The sequence below is a fragment of the Acromyrmex echinatior genome, chromosome 14, assembly GCF_024713525.1.
Source record: "Acromyrmex echinatior isolate Ae372 chromosome 14, ASM2471352v2, whole genome shotgun sequence".
Classification (NCBI taxonomy): domain Eukaryota; kingdom Metazoa; phylum Arthropoda; class Insecta; order Hymenoptera; family Formicidae; genus Acromyrmex; species Acromyrmex echinatior.
In genome coordinates this window covers 9,167,255-9,192,115 of record NC_141865.1, presented here as the reverse complement: position 1 = coordinate 9,192,115, position 24,861 = coordinate 9,167,255, and the positions used below count along the sequence as shown (strand labels likewise).

The 24,861-nt window shown below is 35.5% G+C and overlaps 1 protein-coding gene and 2 long non-coding RNA genes across 19 annotated transcripts in view; 2 read left to right on the top strand and 1 right to left on the bottom strand.

The window, feature by feature from the left end:
- LOC105148838 (uncharacterized) overlaps positions 1-24,861 on the bottom strand; it is an 85,627-nt gene that overhangs the window by 48,518 nt on the left and 12,248 nt on the right. For 13 of the 17 annotated variants that reach the window (XR_015547312.1, XR_015547313.1, XM_087413097.1 and 10 more), the window contains exons 3-18: positions 10,277-10,378; positions 10,021-10,153; positions 9,637-9,800; positions 9,319-9,474; positions 9,083-9,211; positions 8,805-9,002; positions 8,425-8,721; positions 8,084-8,281; positions 7,829-7,975; positions 7,530-7,679; positions 7,293-7,433; positions 7,073-7,228; positions 6,896-6,994; positions 6,282-6,479; positions 6,004-6,187; positions 4,258-4,362 (exon numbers count right to left, since the gene is read on the bottom strand). Coding sequence is in view for 15 of the 17 variants with exons in the window: in XM_087413097.1 (XP_087269223.1) it covers positions 4,258-4,362; positions 6,004-6,187; positions 6,282-6,479; positions 6,896-6,994; positions 7,073-7,228; positions 7,293-7,433; positions 7,530-7,679; positions 7,829-7,975; positions 8,084-8,281; positions 8,425-8,721; positions 8,805-9,002; positions 9,083-9,211; positions 9,319-9,474; positions 9,637-9,800; positions 10,021-10,153; positions 10,277-10,378 (2,557 nt within the window). In the remaining 2 variants the exon portion in view is untranslated. Of the gene's footprint in view, positions 1-66; positions 1,199-4,257; positions 4,363-6,003; positions 6,188-6,281; positions 6,480-6,895; positions 6,995-7,072; positions 7,229-7,292; positions 7,434-7,529; positions 7,680-7,828; positions 7,976-8,083; positions 8,282-8,424; positions 8,722-8,804; positions 9,003-9,082; positions 9,212-9,318; positions 9,475-9,636; positions 9,801-10,020; positions 10,154-10,276; positions 10,379-24,861 lie in introns of those variants that run through there. The other 4 variants (XM_087413100.1, XM_087413087.1, XM_087413088.1 and 1 more) reach the window with 2 other exon arrangements.
- On the top strand, positions 4,256-6,566 carry LOC147907424 (uncharacterized). Its single transcript, XR_015547315.1, has 2 exons — positions 4,256-4,388; positions 6,356-6,566. It is a non-coding gene; the product is annotated as an uncharacterized LOC147907424 (long non-coding RNA).
- Positions 13,788-24,044, top strand: LOC147907423 (uncharacterized). Its single transcript, XR_015547314.1, has 2 exons — positions 13,788-17,229; positions 19,746-24,044. It is a non-coding gene; the product is annotated as an uncharacterized LOC147907423 (long non-coding RNA).

Sequence of the window (24,861 nt, the reverse complement as noted above, 5' to 3'; positions counted from 1 at the left end):
TATTGCGAACAGAACGGCTGCAGTGGCATAAGCGACGGTGTAACGCAACAGATGCACAATATTTACATAATACATCACTATTCCTGCTGCCACACCCGCACGAACAGCCGCACGTGAATCCCTTTTTTTTCGCTCTTCCCTTGGCCATGTTTGCTGATGCGTTTCTCTTCGCTTTCTCTTTCTTTTCCTCTCTTGCAGAAGATTCGTTTCGACGACTCTCCCTAGCCTGGAGGAAACGTTCCGTATCCTCTCGAGCGTCGTTAGCCCACTGATGCACTATCGCGACGAGCTATTCGATAGACCGTCCAGAACTTCGCATGCAATGCGTGCAGCACTCGATATGCAGGTGGCATGGAATGAATAGAAATGCAGCGACCCGATATATTTTTAATTTTTTACAACAAGGTTTGTACCGCGCACCGACGAATTGTAAGGTGATAACCGGCAACGTGTTTATCGTCGCATTATCGATATTTGTCCTTTTTCTTTCATTTTTTTTTTCCAGAAAATCGATCGACGCGAAAATTTTCGACTCGCTGTTTCGCTCCTTATCGCACGACGGCTGATCGGCCGTATGGCTTATCAGCTCCGTAGGCCGTGGCCTCACTTTGAATATCGCGCACTGGCACACGGCCGGCGGCTAAGCATCCACTCGATTAGATCCAATTCGTTTAATTACGTTAAGCACGGCCGTTGAATACTTCCTTTATTTTCACGCGCGTGCTCGCGGCGGTGGCGTCGACGGGGGTCAGGAACAGCGACTGTTCAAGGAAGATTGATATAGGTTCGACCGGCAACTCGCTAGGAACGTGACCTCATTCTGTGAATCACTAATTTTATAATAGTAGCTGCCTTTGAGCTTTTCCCGCCACTTTATTTACCGCACCGGAGTAGCCATCGACATCGCGGCGCCTTTCTTTGCCGTTGAGAAGAATCGACGAGAACACGCGAGGGGAACAATTTATTTCACTAGCGATTTATGTGATCAAATCGTAGTGGCGCCAATTAGTAGATAAAGCCAATTTGTAACGTATCACGTCGACGTTACGTAGGTCAAAGTTCACCGTGCAAATGAAATTTGAAAGCTCTCGCTCAGTGCGAGATAAGACGGGATCGATAGAATTACTACTTATTTAGCAGGACGTTTTCCTTTTTCGTTTGCGATACAACAAATTAATCAGTTGAATTTAATCATGATAATCACAAGTGATGATGCAGCTAATTCGAGCGTTTAGCGGGCGAAACAATCCATTTCTTCGATAGAACGAAGAGTCGTTTCTTTCGGCGGTCGTTCCCAAGTTCGCCGATATGTTATTTTCAGTCGATTACGATCGACCCCCGAAAAAATTTCAAATCGCTCGATAGATGCGATATTGTTCACGCGGTAAATACAAGCGTGGGCGTCGACGCGTGCGCGAGTGCGTTACAATTCACACACTTTATTTATTCTCTGTTTCTTCTCTTAATCGACAGCCGCCGCGCGTGTAACGTTATATAAATACGAGATTATTTCAGTCCGGGATTCGTGCGTTTGGCTACATGCCAAGCGGCAGGGGTTGGACTGACTGCACTAATAACGCGGCTGTGTTACACACGTCGGCATAACGCCGTTGCATAACAGGTAGCTGAAGTGGAGGGCGGTATCGTGTGGTAGGTACAATGATGGTGACGACGACGAAGACGAGGACGACGTCGAAGCGTAGCTCGTTATTATGTAAATTACATTAACGATAGCCGCACGCCCTGTTCTTCGTTGCTTTTATAATGTACGTAAAGTCGCATCTCACAACCAGATCCCTCCCCTGCAGAGTTAAATTCATGTGCCTCTCTACTTCCGGCGTAATTTGCGAGCGATTTGGTGGGTTCACTTTTGACACAAGTGCATACTCGCTCGGAAAGCTAGAAAAATCCGGGAATAAGTCCGGAGATCTCACTAGATTAGCATAAATTAATTGAACCTAAATTTCATGTGAACAAAATATGCAAAAACAATAAAAACGTAGTTCGTATTAAGTATCTGCATAAAAAATTTTCTGAAATTTAAAATTCGATTCGATTTATCCAAAAGATCATGTATTTTAGTTGATTTTGTATAATTTATACACAGAGAAACCTATTTTTTAATTTTGCTAAGAAGCTCTTTTGAGCCTTGTATCTCTGTTATAAATATTGTCAAAAATTCGCATTTTTTATTATTCAGATTTTCTAAAGATATTCTCTATAATTTTTAATTTATGGCAGTGAACGTTCCGATACTCGTGTCGTTTAACTCGCATTCTTTGAGATATTTGTTCGAATAAATAAGAGCAAAAGCAGTTCCTATGTTGTTTGTTGAAGCTGCGTAACGAAAGAACGCCGTCCATTTATTATACGCGGGATAATGATAACGATCACATTGGTGATCGTATATTGCTTTTTATATAATAGTTATAAGATTGCATTGATTGCACCGGGAACGTAACACAATTGAAACCACACGTGCCGAAGTTTATGCGATCGTGAAGTACTATTCCATGGAAAAATTATGTAACAATATCAGGACTATATCACAGATACTCTGAATATGTCAGAAATTTAAGATTATCCGCCTTTAAACGTTCCCCTTTAAGAAAATATAATAAAATACAATACTGCATTAAATGTGTTATAAATCCTTAAGGTATTACAACAATACCGTTACAATTGTCTGAATCACGTATATATCAAGTTTCTCAGATTTTATATCAAAATAGTACAATATAATTATGTTATCAACAACACTTTTCTCTTACAGAGAATTTTCAATAATAAAATATTAGGTGTTGGAATTAATTCGTAGCGTTTTTTAATGAAAGAATGTTATTTATTTCACATGAGCATTAAAAAATACATTAATGAAAGTACTTCCCATCACTTGTAAAACGCTACGAATTAATTCCAACACCTAATAGTAAATTGTAATTTTATTAAACGATGTCTTCTCTTAATATCTATAATTAAAAATCACGATATGTAACTTGATATTTAGAATATAATTCGCACAGTGTAATTTCGTATATTATCGGACTGCTGCTATTAAAAATAAAAGATTCAAAGGAGAAAAAGAGAGGATGATAGGAAGATGAATGCGAAAATAATAAATGTGTGACAAAAATAGCGGGCGAGGAATAGTTGTGTCTGTGCGTGTCTCTGTATGCAGATCTGATGTATGAAAGTTCGATTAGCTCGAAATGTACTCGTGAAAGAGTGGAACGTGATCCGAGATACGAACGCTACACCGGCGAAATAATAACGATGACGACGATGATCGATACTACGATAGTCGTATGCCGCTACGTCACGATGCTCTAATCGTCAAAAATAACGAAGCAGCTGCTCCCACATAGAAAACGTTCTACGATCTAATTGGGGTCCGATCTGATATCGAAAGAATTATGGACTCCGTCCATAACATCGTTTGGAAAATTTATGGAGATTCAGATCAGAAGCGCAATATTTTGCAAACGCGATCTTAAATTAAATAAAAAAAGAGACAGCTTGAAAAAAGATCTCGCTCGCTCCTTTTCTCTAATGTTTTTTTAAAGCTTTTTTTTTTAAGATTGTTAAACAAAAATGTAATGTTATTATTATCTTAAAAAAATTTAAGAAAAACATCGTTTTATCTTTATTATATTAATAAAAATGATTTAAAACTATTACTCCTGCTTATTTAAAGTGGATCATAATTTTTATTTCAATTAATATTTTTTTATAACAAATACTACTTGAAGTACTAATGATAAATAATTAAATATAATTACAGTCAATATATTAATGTAACTTTCATTTTCAATTTTACTGAAATTAATTTTATTGAAATTAACTTTGTATAAAAATAATGATGTAAAAGTTCGATTTTCCCCGTGAAAAAAGAGCTAATTTCTGTTACAATTCTAGATAAAAAACTTATATTTAAGATAAAAATGAATCAATATAAATTCTCTAATTAATATTTATTGCAATAAGTACCGGTGCATCTTTTTAGATTAAATTGACGTATAGGCATTCTGATCGGAATCTGTATCGGAGAAGATTTAGAGAAATTTCTATGCGGGATGTCGCATCGGCAAAAGAACGACAATTAACAATGACATATTTCCAGACGATTACGTCGTTCTGCGACAGTGCTAGCGTGTACATATCATGTATTATCTACGTAATATTTTCCGCGGTGACGTTCCGTGTTGGAACGCGTGAAGACAGAGAGAGTGTAACAGAAACAGAGTACAGACAACTTACGGGTATAGGTCATTTGGCCCTGGTAGTAAGAAGGAAGGTACACGTGTTGCGCGTGCGGAGGCTGCCCGTACACATTCATGGCTGCCGTGCCGATTTCATCACCACCTACATACATCGTACACGCCGTCGAGGTAAGGTCATGGTTTCATCAAAACGCTAATTTTGCACCATATACACTGTTTGTTTGTTCTTTTTTCTAAGTTTCGCTCTCTATCACTGGGTTGTTAAAAAAAAAAAAACTAACACCGAAGCTACGCAGGAGTCAAGAATGAGATGTACGCGTGACGTGGATTCTGGCTTGTTCAATAAGCAGACAGAGAATCGCTAAGTTACGAATCAACAGAACTACATCCTTTATTTTTTGTTAGGCACACAAATACATACATATAATTTCAAGATGAGATGAGGATATTTAAATGTCCCTAATGTCGGAAATAATTAAAACAATAATTAAATTTTTAATTTTAAAGAAAGTTTTTACACACATCTACAAGCTCTGTATCAATATATACATTATTAGATAAATAGACGATCCTTTAATTTAATATATGATTTAATATATGATCTTTAATATATATCAAGTTGATTAAATAGTCAACAATAATTAGACAATCCTATTCTTGTTGAAAAGACTTGATTCATATTTTATTCTTAAATGTGCATATCAGAGTTTTAGGATCATTTACTCTTTAATTTCAATAAAAATATATAATGTATAACAACCCAGTGAATATTGGCTAAGTGCATGCTTTTGCAAAATAACATAAACGCAACAATGAAGCAAATGATTCCATTTAACATTTTGATATCCATTTGATAACTTTGATAGATAATTAAGAAACTGAATCTTTGACAGATAGAGCTAATTTTCTCTTCTTGAAATTTGGAATTCTATTTATCTCGACTATCTTGTATTTATACCGTTGTGGTCGTGTGGATCGGGAAAGGATATCAGTTTCTATTGGGTAGCCAACTTCAGTTTCATATGCTAATGGTGTTTTTGTGTCATGCACGCGGACATGCGATTGTTTTGTTCTCAGAACTGTTGCTAATTCTCATTACTTCTATCTAATCTTCACATTACTTCGAATTGATTGAATATTTACCTGTCAATAGACATGTAAATACTCTTACATTTTTTTATTTTTCGTAACACTTTAATATTAAGTTTCCGTAATTCTCCTCCATGCAATGGAGTGGATTCATAAAAATTTAATCTTGGCGTGCAAATACTGTATCTACCAAAAAGCTTCATCTTTGTAGTTTTAAAACCTATACATCTTATTTTATCTATATACGCGATAATATATTACGATAATGTACTGCTTGCACAGATATAGATATATTTAGAAAGATATATAATTTCGCCTTAAGGACTAAAAAAGTTTATTAGGTACTATCGTTTCTATTATCAGCTTATAAGCAAAAGCATTATTGTGCTATCAATTTTACTTTCTCTCACATGTATCAGCTCTATTATATGTCGATGCTAAAATCCGAATATGCAAGGCAAAATAATTATGCTAAGCAATAAGCTGTCAGAATTTTTGTAAAATTTATTGCGATATTAGAAACAAGCTATTTTTGAAACAATTGCAATATTATCAATATCTTATGCATACACTTGCTTGTTAAATTTTTTATAATAGTTTGTTTCGTTCCAATATCGCAAACTTTTAAATTATGCAGCAAATAGAGATAATAAGCACCAAAAAAAGATATTAGTGATTAAATACGAATACTTACCGCCCTCGTCTTCGCTGTCACTCATAAATGTCTCCTGCATGGATTCGGGTGCCTGAACTCTGTATTTCTCTTCAATAGTAACGGTATGAGTTGTTGTGATGATAGTCTCTGTGACAACTTTCAACGTTTCAATGACACTTATATAACCGAGCTTTTGTGCGATATCTAAAGCAGTCTGTCCGTTCTGTAAAAAAATAATATTTACATTGAGTATGATTATATTGTATTCTGATAATTTTCAATGAATTTTAATGTATAAAACATAGAATAAAACTTACGTTGGTTACGGCATTCGGTTTAGCTTTACTCTCCAACAACAAGTTAATAACAAGCGTATGTCCTTGTTGCGCAGCTTGATGAAGAGGAGTATAACCAGCATTGGTACTGCTGTCAACAGCAGCACCAGATCTTAAGAGAAATCGTACCATAGCTGCTTGACCAAAGTGAGACGCCACGTGCAATGGCGTATATCCAGCCTAGAGAAAATACGACAAAACATAAGACCTCTTTATGTATTATTGGACGTAATGTCTGTTAAATAAATAAGGTTTAATTTCATACAATTTCACTATTTTACTATTTAATCCAATAAATCTTATTTGTAATGAGATGCTTTAAGACCAATAGCAGTCACGCTACTACACAGTGTTATGGAGATAGGTGTTATTTCGAAGTTATCAATGGACAATATAGAGCAATGAACAATCACTTGTGAAGATTATGTCATCTACGATAATTTAATTATGCATAAAGTGCTAACATAGTGTAACTAAAAACACAATCGTAGTCACATTGATATTATCATGATCAGAACGAATATTTATTTTTGATTACGTGAGTTACTTTGACAAGTTTACGTGAATAATACAAGAAAGCTTATTAATTATATTACCTTAGTTTTAGCGTCAATCTGAGCACCATTCTTGACAAGAATGGATGCGACGTTCACTTTATCTTCTTGTGCGCATAAATGTAGAGGCGTAAGGCCATTCTGTAAAGTGTAAAAATAAATATAACGTAAGATTTTATAAATAAAAGTTAATTGAAAATTACATCGTTTTTTATCTACCTTCGCTTTGTGATTTGTGTCTGCTTTATGCTCGATAAGAAGGGTTGACATATCAGTATGGCCTTCTTGTGCGCTCAAATGTAACGGTGTAAAACCCGCTTTTGATTCTGCATTAGCTTTCGCTCCGTATTCCAGCAAAGTAGTCGCAATATCCATCTATTGAAAGCAAAAATAATTTTATTTGCTATCATTCTTAATAATTACCATTGTATGATCGTACCTGATTTTTGCGTGCAGCGATATGCAATGGTGTATGGCCATTCTTAGCCATGGCATGTGGTGAAGCTCCTTTATCGAGTAAAAGTAAAGCCACGTTTTGATGATCGTAATGAGAGGCTACATGAAGAGGCGTTACTCCGTTCTGCACAGATCGACATATAAAATAATGTGGCATAATGCGTGCAAATTAACTTTTCTTGACAATTAATTTGAAATGTTAAATTTAAAAAGTGCTTACCTTTCCTTGAGCGTCAACAGGCGCATTCTTTTGCAGCAACAATCGAGCTACGTTCATATTGCCGTACTTGGCCGCTAAATGCAAGGGAGTAAATCCTTTCTTGGTCGTTGCGGTAAGCGAGGCGTTATTTTCTAATAAAACGGATGCAACCTGTGTAATCATAGAAACACGTTATAAAATAAATCTATCTCTTATGTGTGTGTGTGTATATATATATATATATATATATATATATATATATATATATATATATATATATATATATATATGTGTGTGTGTGTAACATTTTATAATCTTACCTCCTCCTGGCCTTCTTTAGCAGCGATATGAAGCGGTGTATACAAATCCTTCGTTGTAGCATCTACGCCCGCACCATGCTGCAGCAGTAACATCACAATATCGACGTTACCCAGACGGGAAGCGACGTGAAGCGGTGTCTGTTCCTCCTACGAATAATTCGCATTTTTTTATATCTGCTTTATCGTATAACAAATTCATCTTTAGCAACTAAAAGCTACTCATATTAATTATTATTAATCAAACATGGTATTTACTCTTGCTCTAGCATCGACTTGGGCGCCGTTTCTAAGAAGTATCCTAATAATATCAGTTTGATTCGCCCTGGCGGCTAAGTGTAATGGCGTTTCGCCTCTTACTGTCGGTATATCAGGGCTAGCTTCGTGTTGTAATAAGTAAATCACGATATTCATACATCCCATAAAACTCGCTACGTGCAGTGGAGTTAATCCAGACTGTAAAAAAATATATATGTGACATTATATTTTCATTTTCATATATTTGCAATCATACAGTCTCATAAACATTGGGAATAAGTATGTAATGTAATAAGTGAAGCTAAAAGAAATATGAGGAGAAGAGTTTGAAAATGTTATACCTCAGTCGTAGCTTCGATGCTCGCTTTGTGCTTCAGGAGGAGTTCGACGACTTTTATACGATTCTTCTTGCATGCGATATGAAGAGGGGTAAATCCGTTGAGCGCTCGCGCATTAGGATCGGCATTTCTATCAAGAAGTAGTTTAGCTACGCGTACGTGACCGCAGTGTGCAGCCACATGCAACGCAGTCAAATAATCCACCGTCACTTCGTCCACGGGTGCACGGTGATACAATAAAATTCTCGCAGCGTCAACGTGATCCCCTTGAGAAGCCATGTGTAACGGGGCAAGACCATTCTGTCAACAAAAACCAAGTGATAATTAATCTCGGCAAGAGGGAAACGTTTTGCCGGTGAAACGCATGCGGATTTAGTTCGTACCTTTGTTTTTGAGCCAATGGGTGCCCCCTTCTCGATGAGAATGTCAACTACTTCGTGGTGACCGGACCTGGCCGCGCAGTGCAGAGGAGTTAAACCATCTCTCGTTTTCGCTTCGATGTTTGCTCCCTTGCTCATGAGAAGATTAACCATTTTAATCTTACCCCATTTCGCAGCCACGTGCATTGGCGTGATATTATGCTGAAATTATAAAAAGAGAGTATATTTAGAGCATTTCGATAATATTTTAATCTTTCTTCTTCTCTGTAAAAGTTACGTACCTTTGCAGCGAAGTTAACATCCGCGCCTTTGTCATAAAGCAAGGAAGCGATTCGGTCGTTGCCATAATGTGCGGCTATGTGAAGCGGAGTGAAACCGCTTTTCGATGTTACATCGGGATTATGATCGTTCTATAATGAGAGAAAAATTAAAGAGATTATACAAAGATTAATTTCTATGTATTACTATTATCGTCTAAAATATGAATCGTGATTGACAAAGCGTTACGATAACTCACTTGTAAAAGTAGGGCAGCCGCTTTGCAGTCGTCTTTCTTAGCAGCGATGTGTAGGGCAGGCAGTCGAACTTTACCACGAGTATCATTTTCCAATAGAACAGCCACTACCTTGTCGTGACCCTGTTGCATAGCCACCGCCAATGGAGTGAAACCGTCCTGTACGAAGAGAAACTTGCACATTTAATAATTGAAATAGATTATTAAATAATAATTTAATTAAAAATAAAATGGAGGTTTGTAAAAATAATAAATATATTTAAAAAGTTTGATAACAACGAGAACTTGTTGATAAACGATGGAGCAGCATTTCACACAAACCTCGGTGGCCAGTGTTTGATTCGCACCCTTGCAGAGGAGGTACTTGACCACAGAGTCATGATTTTCCTGGGCAGCCATGTACAGCGGTGTGAACCCATTTTGCGATTGTGCATTCACAGAAGCACCTCGTTGTACTAGCACTTGTACCACCTCCTCTTGTCCAGCTGAAAAAAAATATCGGTGTCACGCGAATTATTCGTTTCGCAGGAATCGATCTTGCACTTTGCAATGCGAGATCGCAAGTCTCAAGAGAGATAAATGTTTATTTAAAATCATTCACGTCCTTGTCCTGTATGCATTTAACAAGCGACGAGATCCATACGAGTAAAGATAGGATGAGAGAAAGAAAAAGAGACAGAAAAATGAAGGCGTGTACACGCTTACCAAGAGAAGCTATGTGCAATGCCGTGTTTCCCTTTTTGGTAGCGGCGTCCACAATTGCGCCGCGATTTAGGAGTTCTCTCACGATTTCCAAGTGGCCGTCTTTAGCTGCCAGGTGCAAAGCGTTTAAGCCATTCTGCAATATATAAAATTCATTCTTGTTAAGGAGTGATTCTTCCCAAGACACCGAGATAATACACAGTTGTGCGCTACTTCAAAATCCACGGGAAGCGATCAATTTACAGATCAATTTACTTACGGCGTTAGAAGCGTTAATATCTACTCCAGATTCCAAGTATTCCAAAACTTTCTCGAGTTGCCCAGCACGAGCTGCCCGTAAAAATGCAGTACTAGGATCACTCTGAAAAAAAATGAAATATGATACTTAAAATCTGAAGATAAATTGTTCAAATAAAATTTAAAAAACTTTCATGTTCCCCACATTCGCATTTTTTTATTTGTCATATTCGTATATTTTTTTTCATTAAATCAAATAAATTTAAATACGCTTGTTAAATAAATAAATGTAAATATTACAGTCATACAAATATCTAAGCAAACATTGGAATGGCTCGTTCAAAGTTTTCTTGTGCAACTTTCTTTTTTTCCCTAAATCCGACTATTTTATTCTTTTTTCATTTTGAATAAAACATAAAGTATTATATTTCAAAACTCATTTGTCGAAAAATTTTACGTTTTCATTATATGTGTTTGTAAAAGAAAATTCAAATTTTTTAAACGATCCTGTAAATATTATACTTTTAATTAGAATCTGTATAGATTTTATACAATTCATGATTTTTTGGAAGAAAATTAGATTAAATTTTAATCAAATTCTAGAAACCTTTTTATGTAGTCGAATTTTTGTGTTGTAAACGGCAGTGCTTAAGAGATTTGCAGCAAATCAAAATTTATCGGGCTTCTTTGGATATTCTTAGCACATTTTTGCGATGTGACATAATTAGTTCATTTATAGGAATGCAAGGACACGGAGGTGTAGAATTCTACACGCAAATGTATTTCTAGGAATTAACGACGTGTAATCTGCTACGAGAGAGAAGAGGAAAATAGAGATTATCCCACGTACACATAAGATATCTCATTATCAGCTAAAAATTTTCCAAGAACATACCCGATAACAAATTTTTCATGCATGAATATGTATAAATATGTACAAATATATATACATAAATACGCATAAATATTCATAAACATGTACAATTATATATGAAATATGCCCATACATGTTCATACATCCTTCTTTCTTTTATAAAATGTGCGTGTATGTATGTTTATACATATTTATACATATTCATGCATGAAAATTTTTTACTGGGTATACATGCTTCAGAAACGTATACAAAATTCTTTTTCAATAACAGAATTGCTCTTAAAAGGAAAAGATCTTAATAGTCAATTCATATAATTAATTTCTAGAAATGTGTTTGATACCTAACAACAACTTTGTGTTTTCACAGAACAAAAAGATTTCAAATGATTATTACAATTGATATAACTTTATAAGTGTTTTCGTCATTAAATCGCAAATTTCTTTTAATGTTTCTTTATAATAACTTTTTATGTCTATTCTTCTTTATTCACGTACTCAACAACTTTAATATATGTAAAAAATATTTTGGTTTTATATGTCGTTTCATACATTTAAACATTTATTTTCGTCCCAATTTCTTGTCAAACGCATTCAATACAATGGACATTAATTCCGGAAAGTAGATGAGTCATGTTGACCAGTTTATTTTGGATCGCATAATTCGCGGGTAATTAATTGTAGATTTAGAACGCGTGAGGCGCCGCGCAGTCTGTAACAAAAGCTGACAGAAATCTGACTATCTTTGTCTGTTCCCACCCTTCGACCCCTTTTTCCTGTTCGAACCCTCGTATTCCGAGTAGATATGTACCAGATATCCCCTACCGCAACTTATATTCAACTGATTCTACAGGATATTGCAGAGCCACCGGATGTCCCTTTTAACCGCAACCTCTTTTCGACTACTTTTGTAGTCATCATTTACCATTTCAATTCTATCATACATATTTATATGTAGTTGTTCGAATTAAAATTCTATTTCGTTACTTATATCAATATATATACGAATTGGCTGAAGAATATGATGTTGTTATTAATCTTTTCGTTTCTAAAGTTTACTTCGGAAGTCTCCTGTTTTTGTCTTTAATTGTTGGAAGATTGTGGGCGCTTAAAAATGTTTACGTTGAGAAAAGACTCCAAATCGACCAAAAAATCTACAATGAAAATAATGACCATTTTAAAAACATCCTGTAAGTTGAAATATATCTAATAGTCTGGCTCGCGCGGGATGAAAGCCAAGTCAAGCCTGAGTCAATGGACATGAAATAATCGCACACGGAAGACAATAAAATCAGGATTGTTACAATCTCCAAGTAGAATGTCGCGTAAATATGCTTGAGTGATATACAGAGACAGAAACTGCGTCAATATAACAAACGCAAATATTTGTAGCATGTAGTTACAAAAACTTCACAATAGAAGCCATAAAATGCAGAGGACAAGAGTAATCCGTTTGAAGTTTCAATACAATATACAGCTTTCTAGTATATAGTCCAATCCTATTAATATTACCAAGAAACAATCCTGCATGTGTAAATATAATTCTCTCATGAAATAAAGGGATAAACACTTTATTATAAGATTAAAAAAAGAAAATAGCTTTGAGCCAAAACATTAGACGGTTCTTAACTTGCGTTAGAATTCAAAATTCAGAATTTTACTTTTAATTTTATATATATCGTATATTTTTACATACATACAGATATATCTTTCTGATATTTATTTTATATACGTATACATTCTGATTTTACCAGTATTTTCTCGTAAAGATTTATCCAACTAAAAGAAAGGATATCTGAAATTATAAATAGAACATTTCCCGAGTTATGCAGAGAGACGAGTGGGCTTTTCCGTTTCGTGGCCGTAATTAACTGGAAATCATAGAATATCTCGAGTATCGGATTGTTGACGACCGTTATATAAAATATTGCGTGTAGAAAACGACGCAAACTGGACAGCTTTGTGAGCACGGTGGGAGTTGTAACGGTGAACCTACTGCAGCGTACCGCGACCGTAGGTGGTTTTGCCGAGACGCAAACGTTTTATCGTCATGCGCTCGAAGCACTCGTCTGACGATAAATCGATAGTTAGTTCTTCGCTGCTTTTACGCTCACACACGACTTGCCTCATCGCTTTTTGCTAATGTCGAGTGTCATTTACATGGGAAATAAGATATATTTCTTTTTTATCGTACCATGTCTGATTGTTCGATTGATGATAATTAGAAAATCATTGTCTGAAATATCAATAATTATCCAATTGAAGTCCGTTTGATTCCTGACTTGTCAGGAGTCAGTTTTCGTAATGAAATGTACGTAAAAATACGAAGATGCGATAATTTGGTGTATTAAATATTTAAATGCTAGAAGGAGGAAACGGAAGAAGAGTGTAGTTTTATTTACTAAAAAAATAAATTTGAAATAGTCTTATATTTCGTGCTTTTTGCTATAACAAAATTTCATAAAAGTTATAACATTAATATTAATATTTATTTGAAATTTGAATATTGTAAACAGTGGGCAAGGAACTTACTATCGTCAACACAAACGTTGATTTAAGATTTTCAAGACAACGAGGCGTAAAGATAGTATCGAGTTACGTCCGTTTAATTCCAGAGTATCTCATTTCGCTTACTCTACAAGAGCGATTTATTTGTCAGGCTTTGATACGTATGCCAGGCAGAAATTAGAGATGCAAATAAAGTTCGCGTCGTAGCAGTCATTATCACATTTAATCGCGTCGTATAAAACTTGCTCGTAATATATTCCGGTAAATAAAACGAATGCTTCATTTTTATCTACGCAAAGTGCGAATCGACTGTTGGGATCTGACGTGTCGTATCGACTTGCTGGCGCGATATTTTTCTGAATGGTCAACAGACGCGATATCTCCCGTAAACAAATCCTTCGTTGTATTCATACACCACAAGACATATACTTGATACACGCTGAGAGAATGTTGAATGAATAAATGTGCGATACGCGTAACATCTCGTACGTTTAAATTAAAAAATTTGTTTAATTAAGATTGAACCAAGAATGAAAAAATTAAAAAAAATGAGAAGAACAATTTCTTTGAGTTTTACATATTGAATTCTTTAACGAATAACGTTAAAAAAAGGTATAAAAAAATAGAATATTAAATTTTTCACAGTCTGTTTTTGTAACGAAACATTGCGTCACTACTTGAAATATTTATAATATGTTAAACACATCTCATCAGCAATACTAATTTCTTTATCGTCCATCTAACAAGACTATGTGATATTTATAGGACAGTTCAATAGTATCTACTAGTGCGCAATACAAGATAACGAACTTGTGACAATGTTATATTATACAATAGAGAAAGCCCAGCTATATTTGATCCTCGTTGGTACGCAGAAGCTGACGAATGTGTTCACGGGTGCACGCCGATGTTACGTACGCAAGGGAATCTGCTTCACGCAGACTGCACAAGTACGTCTTAAATAATTCAGCAGACCGTTAGTTCCTCATGTAAAAGATATCCCCTTCCGCGTCCGCTTCTCCTCACTCTTTCTGTGATCTCTCACTTTCTTTTAAAACAGGGAAGAGTTTCCAACTGTGTCAGTTCCATTGACGTAGGAAAATAAGAAAACGCCACAGAAGAAAAGTTACATGAAAGAAAAGAAATCAGTTATCAGTAAAATTGTAGCTGCACTTGAACTAGGTGCGAGCCTAAGCGTTGCTGCCATAATCAGTTATTTGATATTACAAGTTTTATTGATCATTCTTGAATGAATGTATTTATAGAAGAAGATGAATTTACTGTCAATTAAATAATATATTTTACTGTCGTAAAACAATCTGTTATTATATAAGCAAAATAATTTGTAAATTCAGCAAATTATTTGCAGCAAACAAAATTTTGTTAATAAATTTAACGGAAATGTTATGGTTTAAAAATTATTTGCTTGGCACAATTGAGAAAAAGATCAGTCGTTAAAGAAAAATTTCTTAAACTTTTACTTTCTATTAAATGTACATGAGCAACCGTAAAAAGGGTAGCTTCCATTTATAGTGCGTGTAACGCGAATCGACACACTTTTCTTTAAAAGGTATAAATTAAAAAGAAACCTGTATTCGTGCACACAGAGTTCATCGACTCTCAGAAATCGAAAGCAGTCTACTATGATGAAAACGTCTCGTAAGTTTCCTTACTGTTTCCATAAATTCTCTATGTTTGGTTAGTAACTATATACGAATAAACATTTAAGTATGACAACATGATATAAAACACTAATAAGAACGAATAATGGAGATTTTTTTATGTTTTCTGACTCTAATTAACCTTTTATATCATGTTGTCGTACTTGGAGCATTAAGAGTCCTGTTATTTTAAGTTTTTTAATAAATATTTAACAAAGTATATTGATCGAAACTTCTCTCATATGTGTATGAACAAATACAGTTAAGAAATTTCTTCAAATTCGAGACGCATGAATACACTTAGAAGTTGTTGCGTGCCTCAAGTGCTCTAAAGATGTCAATTGTACGTCAATTACATAACGTGAGTGATAACTTCATTATATCAAATATATGTGTGTTGCAATCTCAGCAATTTCTCTACACATTTTTCTTTTCAATCCTGGAAGTGGAAATCTAATTGAATAAAGTCATTTATGGTCATTTAACAATAACTGTAAATATTTAGAAATGGTACTCAACTATAATCATTAAATTATTCAATTATCATTTAATTACGATCGTTGAAAAGACAAAAAAAAATCACGGAATACAACCAGTCAGAAGTCAACCCAACTTTCGTCGTAATTAAATGTCGTAATTAAATGGCAGTTTTTTTGAGAGACAAATACATGATTATTTTTCACCGCAAATAATATATGTCTGGAGTTGTGGTTTTCCAGACCATGCATGAAAGTCTCAGTGATATCAGTTGCGGTTTTCTCAATGGTACAGACTGGAGAATCCGTCGCGGGCAATGGACTACACGCAAGGGTACTCACTTCACTTGCTGTCTGGGCAGGGACGCTTTAAGGGCTTCCAGGGCCCTTTGGGGAGCGCGATCGAAAGGAGTCGCTAAACATAGAACATGGACTATCGAGAGAAAGAGAGAGAAACCATCAATTTCCATGGCGCTTGGTTCCTTATTCCAAACGTTTAAAAGAAACTCTCTGCGTTGAATTATTTATAGCTGCATTAAAAGAAAAGATTTTCTTTTCTTTGTTATGCATCGTTTTATGAACATTTGAGGATTGGCATTTTGCTATTGCGCGAAAAATAATCGAACATCGAAACTGCTGTCATACTTGAAACGAAACGAACAATGATCTCGCACGCGAACTGGCTGAAATGAGGAAGAGCGGGGAATAATTCAATGGATAACTCGACCTGGGTCGTTAACCGAGTAATAGCACAGTCGCGCATGCAGACCGCGACAAAGTTTAGAATTTACGTCGCGGCTAACGTTACATTTCTCGTTATCGTCCGTTTCTTCTCTTTTGGAATTTTTACATCGCAGTGAAGTGAACGCAGTGCTTCTAATTTGCAATACCAGCTTCGATAGATCATAGTCGTCGATTTATACAGGAGAGAGGATAAGATCTCCTTTCGTTCTAGTCCTTTTATTCGAGCAACTTTGAAGCGGCAAAAAAGAGCACATTGGCCGCAATGAACGTAATGGCTATGCGCCCGCCTCTAATTTCTGGCGGTGCATCAAGCTAACTATAGCCACGCACACCATGTGCCAAACTAACGGATGCAAACGTAGATTGCTTTCGAACGTGGCCGCGATAGTTCCGTTCTCGCGAGCAACAAAAGCAGGAATTGGTGCTTGATTGTCTGCCTATGATAAAAGAGTTTTACATTTGAGAGCGACAAGTTTGAATGTTATTGAGGGAAACTTGCAAGGATGAACGATCGCGGAGATGCAACTTTAGATAAATTAAATCAGCACGGGCAAGTTCGTGCAGGTAGAATTGGGACCAGTAAAATCACGCGGTCCAATCCTTCGATAATAATTTCGGAATCGCATCGTCATCAGTCCATCCTTTAGCGTAGTCCATGATAGTCCAGCGACGAGGGCAATGACCTGCCGCACGGGGATCAACGGACCTCGTACAGGTATCACATTTTTTCCCTTTCACAAAGCATCCTTGCAACAGTCCCGGCGAACGCTACAAAAGCCTTCAGTAGAAAAACCACGACTGCATTTAAGCTATCGTCGGAGTATAAGTAGTAGATCATTAATCCTGAAGCTTCTTAATAAAGAGTTGCAAAAAGAATAAGATAAGTAAAGGATAAGAATTTGAGAGAAATTGTATTCTTTAAGGAGATCTCTAGGAAAAAAGAAGGAAATTATCCGCCGATTGTAACAATCCCGTGGGAAAGAAATAATACAGCAGGAACTATAGAAGACTGTTGTTCTCATATGAAAAATTAATAAACTAAAATTTCAGAAGATAGAAGAAAAATATCTTCATCAAGATTACAAGACTTAAAAATCTCATAAGGCATGTTTAAGAATAACATTCAATTTAAATAAACAATTATTGTCAGAACTCTTGTCAAAAGCAACAGACTAGTGCTGTTGTGTTTTTAATATTAATTTGTATTTTAATAACGTCCAATTACATCGCAAAGCAATCTTGCTCACGAAGATCGTTGGGTCTCATCAAGACTTGCAATTAATCAAAGAGAAGAGGTATCTATGCGGTAACAACGATGTGCTCTGGACACAATTACAAAGGACGCAATTAAAGCCAAGACAATGATAAAATGAGGCTGACTTCATTGACTACAGGCTAAAGATGCTGGCTTGAGCTTAATAAAGAAAGGATAATAAGTGGCGAAAGAAGAGAAGTGATTCGTGGATGAGAAAATAAGGGAAAGAAGAACACGTAGTGTAAACGTTGGAACGTAACTGACCGAACAACATTCGCGTTTTCCGATCAATGAAATATTAAGTGGAAGGAATGCTGATTCGGTTAATATCACTGGAAAATACACAACGATGAGATATATAGGCGCAAAAGAATATAATGTCTTTTTTAGATCGCGTAACCTAGGATATCTGACGTACGTCATCTCCTCCCAGAACGCTACCGCTCGTAATTGAAATTCCTGTACGACAGTTTTTTTTTGCATAACATTAAGCGCGATGAATGCAGAAATGAAATAAATCCGTGGCTCGATTTTAAAAGAGCCAATCTCAGAAGCTCATAAAAGTACATGTCACTTACGTAAACGTTTAATTTATACTTAGTCATATATATGTCAAGATCGTTATAAAACTTTGCGCGTTTCATCCTGATTTTTTATAACTCTCGCTTGTACAGATAACTGCGTCTCTAACAATCAAGAGAACCACAATTCTCGATAAAACTCATTTCCTGGTTTCTATAAATAATTGCTAATAACGCTAAAACAAAACATATCAGAATTACTCTATAACATGCAATAAAAATCAACTTGCGTGACAGATTATAATTTATTCTTCTCACTGCACTAGCGTATCAACAAGAAATGCATTCAGGAATGTTATTAATCATGCAGTTATAAACAAACAGAAAATAAACTTCACAAGGTATTAATAATCTTGCTTATACGTCGCTCGCGAATCTAGATGTCAGGTATGGAATTTAATGCGAGTAGTGACTGGCGCTATGCCGCTACGCAAGTGATCAGGCAATTAGTGGTTACGGTAATAATGACAGAGTAGCGATATAATAATCTCGGCTAAGTAGTCGATACTTAGCAAGCTATCACGTACTGTATTAAGAGCAGCCGTTACACTGGATCAATCTCTTGCTTCCATGTAAATCGACGTGCAAAATCGATAATTGATCGATGATCGGTGCAGGGTAACGATCGTTTCGGATGCATAAATGCGATAGGTTGCGATTAAGCTGTTAATTAATTGTCAAGCAACTAATTAGAAATCAATTTGCGTAAAAAGAATAAATTTCGTCTGCCATTTGTGAAATACGCAAATTTAACGCATTGCGTTAAAAGATTAATATTGTAAAAAAGATCAATTCTTTTTAAATAAACTTTGTAATTAGACGCGATTGCGATTGCTGAATATTAATTACGATTATAAGAGTATAATGAGCTTTTTCGAAAAGATTTAAGTCATAAGAGGGACGTCTCTCCGAACTATGCTCTGGATATTAATGTCTCGACCCATCAACACCGATGATTAATGATAAGCATCGGTCACTGGCCGAGGGAGAATTTGAAGATGTTGATCAGATCGGCAACTCAATCTATACATCGTTAAGCAACTCAGAAAAGATGTCTCATTTTTTATTATATATATATTCGTATTTCAGCAGTGAGAATTTAAGTACAGCGTAACGAAACGAGTACCGAGAATAATTATCCTCGCGCACAGCCGTGATTATCTTACAAGAAAATCTTGTAAGAAAGAGAAAAGCAACGTCATTGAATGATCACGGTTACTGATAAAAACGTTTTCCACTAGCGTGCGTTTTTAACACCGGAAAGACCTGATATTCATTAAGAAAATGACGTTGTTCGAATCGCGATTGCATCGAAATGTGGCGTAAAATCCATTTTCTGAAATGGTAAAATATGATTTTAAAAATCTAACATGTTTATCCTAATTTGTATTTCAGTTTCTCAAAAAGAAATCGGTAGGAAGTATCATTCCCCATCGCCAGGAATATCGGCAACACGCGCGGTCGTGCCTTTGGAGAAGCGACGATCTACGTTTAGCCGAGACACCGATTCGCAAACACGCACGCGGCATGCTGGACATAATAGTTAAAAATAACGTCAAGGTGTGAAACACACGACGTCGAGGTTCCGGCCTAAACTGGATGGACAAAATCAGAATTCTGGGAGGTTTGCATATATTACTCGGATACTCGGGTATAGGTGTGGCTAAATGCATGATAAATAGTGTATTTAATGTAATTATAGTGTAATTATACATCTTGACAAATAAAAGTTTTTTAGATACTTGAAGCATTTCACGTGGAAACGCTCAGAAATAATCAAGATGTTTCTTAATAGCAAAAATATCAATGTTAATATACACATATCATATTTAATTTTTTTAAGACAAGAAATAAAGCAGCTAAACTTTATCCAAAATTATTTTTGGACATCACGACGTATGCAAATCTTCTAGTTGATTTTCTGAAAAAGTAAAGACGCAAGAACTCTTCTCTTCTTTATATCCATATCCTCAGCAGCTGCAATTAAATCTATCTGTTTAGCGCTGGGAATCCTTCTGTGATACGGTTCCCGTGAGTCCTGCGGGAAACGAAACTTCCCACGGGCAAGTTGAACATCTTGACTTCGTGATCGCGTCGCCGATGGAATTTTGCGACACTCATTACCACGCTAACGACTGCTTTAGCACGATGTCAGCTGTTAGAGCGCTATATTCATGCACGAAGCATCCTTGTGTTAAAAATATTATAGGAAAATCTCATAAAAGGAAAATTTCGCAATAAATACTTCACGGCGTAAAAGAGGATATAAAAAAAGAAAATATAACGTGTAAAAAAAAGAATAAAATAAAGACTTATAAAGTATAATATATACGCACGAAAGAGCGTTCGATTCGTTATAATGCCATAGTGACATATTAAACTATGATAAAAGGATAAAAAAATATTTTCTTTTTTTGCGAGTGTGACAAGCCAAGTTAAGTACAAGTCCTTGCTTTGAGGGCAATTAATGCTTAAATCAATATTTGAATATTATCAGGTTCATGCGATTTAATAATAGTCAGAGATAATTTTGCATGCGTCTTTACATTAAAGAAAATTTAAATTGGAGATTCTGCCTGATTTCTCCAAAAAAATCATAAAATCTAATCTATAAAGGAAAATCTATAAAGAGAGATTCTAAATGGGAAGTCCAAACAGCTCTCGTTTGCCCTTCTCTTTGTCTATTGAAGTCTTTTCTCGGTTTTTTATATCATATTAGAACCACAGCTCTTATAATCGCGGCATTATATGTAGCCGATCATGGATAATTAGACTCATCAATCAGTCTATAACAGAGCGTCGTTTCATCTCCCTCTCTCCTTTCTTTTCTGGATGGATTAGAATTGCCCTTTCCCCTTCCTCACCTTTGCGAATATTATGCATAAGCCGGCCTTATGTAATCATCGCGTATTACAGCTGGTAAATGACATCACGTCCAGCGTTATAAACGTTGAGGTCATCAGGTGCCGCGTCTCGGCCGATACCGGAGACTTTTTTTACAGCCGTCTTGTCACGCATGTTCAAGATGACGACGCGTACACGCAGGTAGATTACATTTCTCCGTAAAGCGAGCACGGCCTACGTCAAGGCTAAGTACAATGATTATTCTACAGTTTGTTCTCACCGATGATCTTCTCTCATTGCATCTTCAAAAATAAACGCATGAGAATGGCAAAAATGTATGAATCATTCATGCCATATATGAAATTTAAATGCATATAATTATGTTAATGTATCTGAGATATATCTTGTAATAAATTCATATAATATCGACCTCTATGACCTTTTGTAATAACTTGAAACACGATAAATGAACTATTACTATATAATATGGTAAAAATGTTCGAGATATTTACAGAGGAGGGAGAGATATTGAAAATTTCAGTAAAATAAGTGATAGCATGATTGTTGGAATGACTCCGCATTGCTCAAGTATCAAAATTCTGTGTTTACTCCCTTAACAGTTTTGGCCATGAGCCAAATATCAATAGAATACGTTCGCCACTGCAAGGAAACATCAGACGATGCGGAGAAAAGTACGTACTTCTGCATAATAGTCAAACGAGTTAACGTGATTCTTGATAGCAAGTATATAATCAACAGAAATTTGCGCGATAAGTTTCTTTTGATTTAATCACGAATTAAATATTTTGTTAACAAAAGAGTTGAAGCATTTATCAAAAAGTGTATAGTAAAAATTTCATATTTTTTACTTACACTGCAAAACTTTTTGATTTGTAACTTGTAGTATAATATGTGCTTGTTAAATGTCATTACGACCGCGCGCGCGTAAGTAGATATTAATAATGCAGTCATGTAAGCGTATACAGATTTATAATAGACAATACGTGTCTCGTATATGCCTATTCATATCTCTTAATATCGTGTTTTACGACTTATTTATAGAAGTAAAACTTCAAACGTAAACATACGAGCACATTTATATTTTTAGAAAAATATTGTTTATTTTATTTATGTAATACTCTGTTAAATTTTTAATAAGAATAATTTGTAGATAAAACGAAGATACAAGTATCTTTGTTCGCGACATAAAAATTGCAATAAAAGCGCATTTGCTTTATTTGTAATAATAACAATGATTGCATCACATGTAATGCTGTTGCGATTGATAAAAAAGAAATGATAATGTAGAGAAATTTTGTCGAACAGGTATCTACTGCATATAATCGATATAACTTATATTTGATCAAAATTTAGGACACGAGACAACCGGTTGTCCGATCGGTACGTCGCCGCGTCCCAATTTTCATTGCAAGCAAGGCGAATGCATTTTATGACTCATCTACATCATCATCGCAAAAAGTATACGATCGTGTTATAATACCCGAAACATACTTCAGTGTGATGAAGCAACAAATACGAATTCCACGAGAGAGAGAGAGAGAGAGAGAGAGAGAGAGAGAGAGAGAGAGAAGTGCTTCTTTCGTGAACGTCTCGTTATGTAAAAATATCTTCTGCTAGTCGAGTTTTATGGAAGTCTCTTGGTAACAGCCAAGTTTCGAGGTCACCCCTGTGAGGAACTAGGACGTTTAAAAATTATTACTTCAAGAATATCATCGTTAAACGACCATAACAGTCATCATTATTCAATAATAATAAAGTTATTCGATTGCAGATCTTTTTTTCAACTATTCTCAACGAGATTTAATTAATTGCCGAGATAAAAATGCAGATTGCATTATTTATGCCATGTCATTATTTAACAGCTCTTTAAGCTATTAACGAACAATATATCTATGTATGCTAGCGTCAAATGGTTGAACCCTGAACCTGTTATTAAACCCTGTCAGATTATATCAGATTCTAAGACAATCTCTAATTGTATCTCCCGTGATGTTAGATTCTATCGCGCTGTTTGTTACGGTAAATTAAGCGTACCGGAAATAGCTCCAAACACGATGAAAACGCGAATAGTGATTTTAACGACATAACACTGCTGTTAATTAACGATAGATTGCAATTTGTCGTATCGTCCGTGTTTATCGCTGTATACGTAGCGTAAAATAACAATAATTCATAATTACTACATAAATTAAAGAACAGGGAGTGTTTTTCTTCAATATGTTTTTCATTGCAAAAATATCAAATAACAAACAAAAATGATAATTTCCTCAGTTAGAATTATTATAGATAATTTCCTCACTTAGTTCCAAGACAAATCTTTAAACAAACACTCAAAGAATATATATGAATAAGTCAACAAGACAAACGAGATATTCATGTCGTGAATACACAAACTTCGCGCACAACAAAAATAATCGTAAAATTGTTCTCTCTTTCTATTTATTGTTCATAGACTTGTGCATTACGAAATAAATAATTTTGTTGTAAAAAAAAGTCGTCAGACGAGAGGATTCGAGTCACCGAAAATTATATTGTTTAGGAGCGGATGAATCCCTCCGTTCGTGCGCATAATCATTCCTGATATCCGTATATGTGTCACTCAACGTTATCCAGTAATCTCTTCATCGCCGCCAGCACGTCCTTTTCATTGAGGCTTAATTAAATGTACGCTCGGTATGCCGATGGAGGAAACGAGGGCGGGAGAGCCCTCGACTTCTCCGACTGAGTAGGGGGCAAATGGAGAACGCGGCCGAAAGGGTCGAGGTCGTCGATTACAACAGCAGCCACGAACTGAATTTCGCGCAGTAGATGCCTCTATCCAGAGTGCGATGTCTCCCCTTTCATACATTTTTTCGTCGCAAGATGATTTATTGCAAATTCCCCTTTTAATCGCGAATTATTATCGCATATTCTTCGTCGAGCAAAACAAAGAAAGCTACAGCGTAAACGAACTTTTATAATTTTACTCTCTCTCTCTCTCTCTCTCTCTCTCTCTCTCTCTCTCTCTCTCTCAAATCGTTCAAGTGAATATTGCAGATATAAAGTATAAAGAGATTATAAAGTATAAAAAAAATAATATCTGACTTTGCATACCTGCAGAAAGATAAAAGTTTTAAAGGACAAGGAAAAAGAAAAAAAAAATGTTGTAAACAGAAGAGTATAAATAAAGTTCCAAGCAATACCTCTAATAATAGTAATATAGACAACAAAGCTCCCAGTAATATGTAATTTTTCATAACACGCAGTACGCATGTCCTTATGTTTTTATCACATAAATTGACAGTGTGCGTACATCTAGACTACGTGAATGTCCCTGAACGACACGAGGAGCGGGAGATATCGAAATTAGAGACCACGATGGGAATTAAAATAATTGAGTGCTTCCTGACGTCAAGAGAGAGAGAAAGAAAGAGACAGAAAAAAAGGGAGAGAGATAAAAAATGGAAAAAAGCTACGCAGAGAAAAAGCAATCGCAGGGCAGGGCACGGCATTGCGTTATACAGGTAGATAGGTAGGTAGATACACGTAGATGTACATAGGTATATATATTGTATATATATATATGTATATATATATATATATATATACATATATATATATATAGGGCAGGCAAGATGGAGTCTCGGAGGTACGGGTCGATATGAAC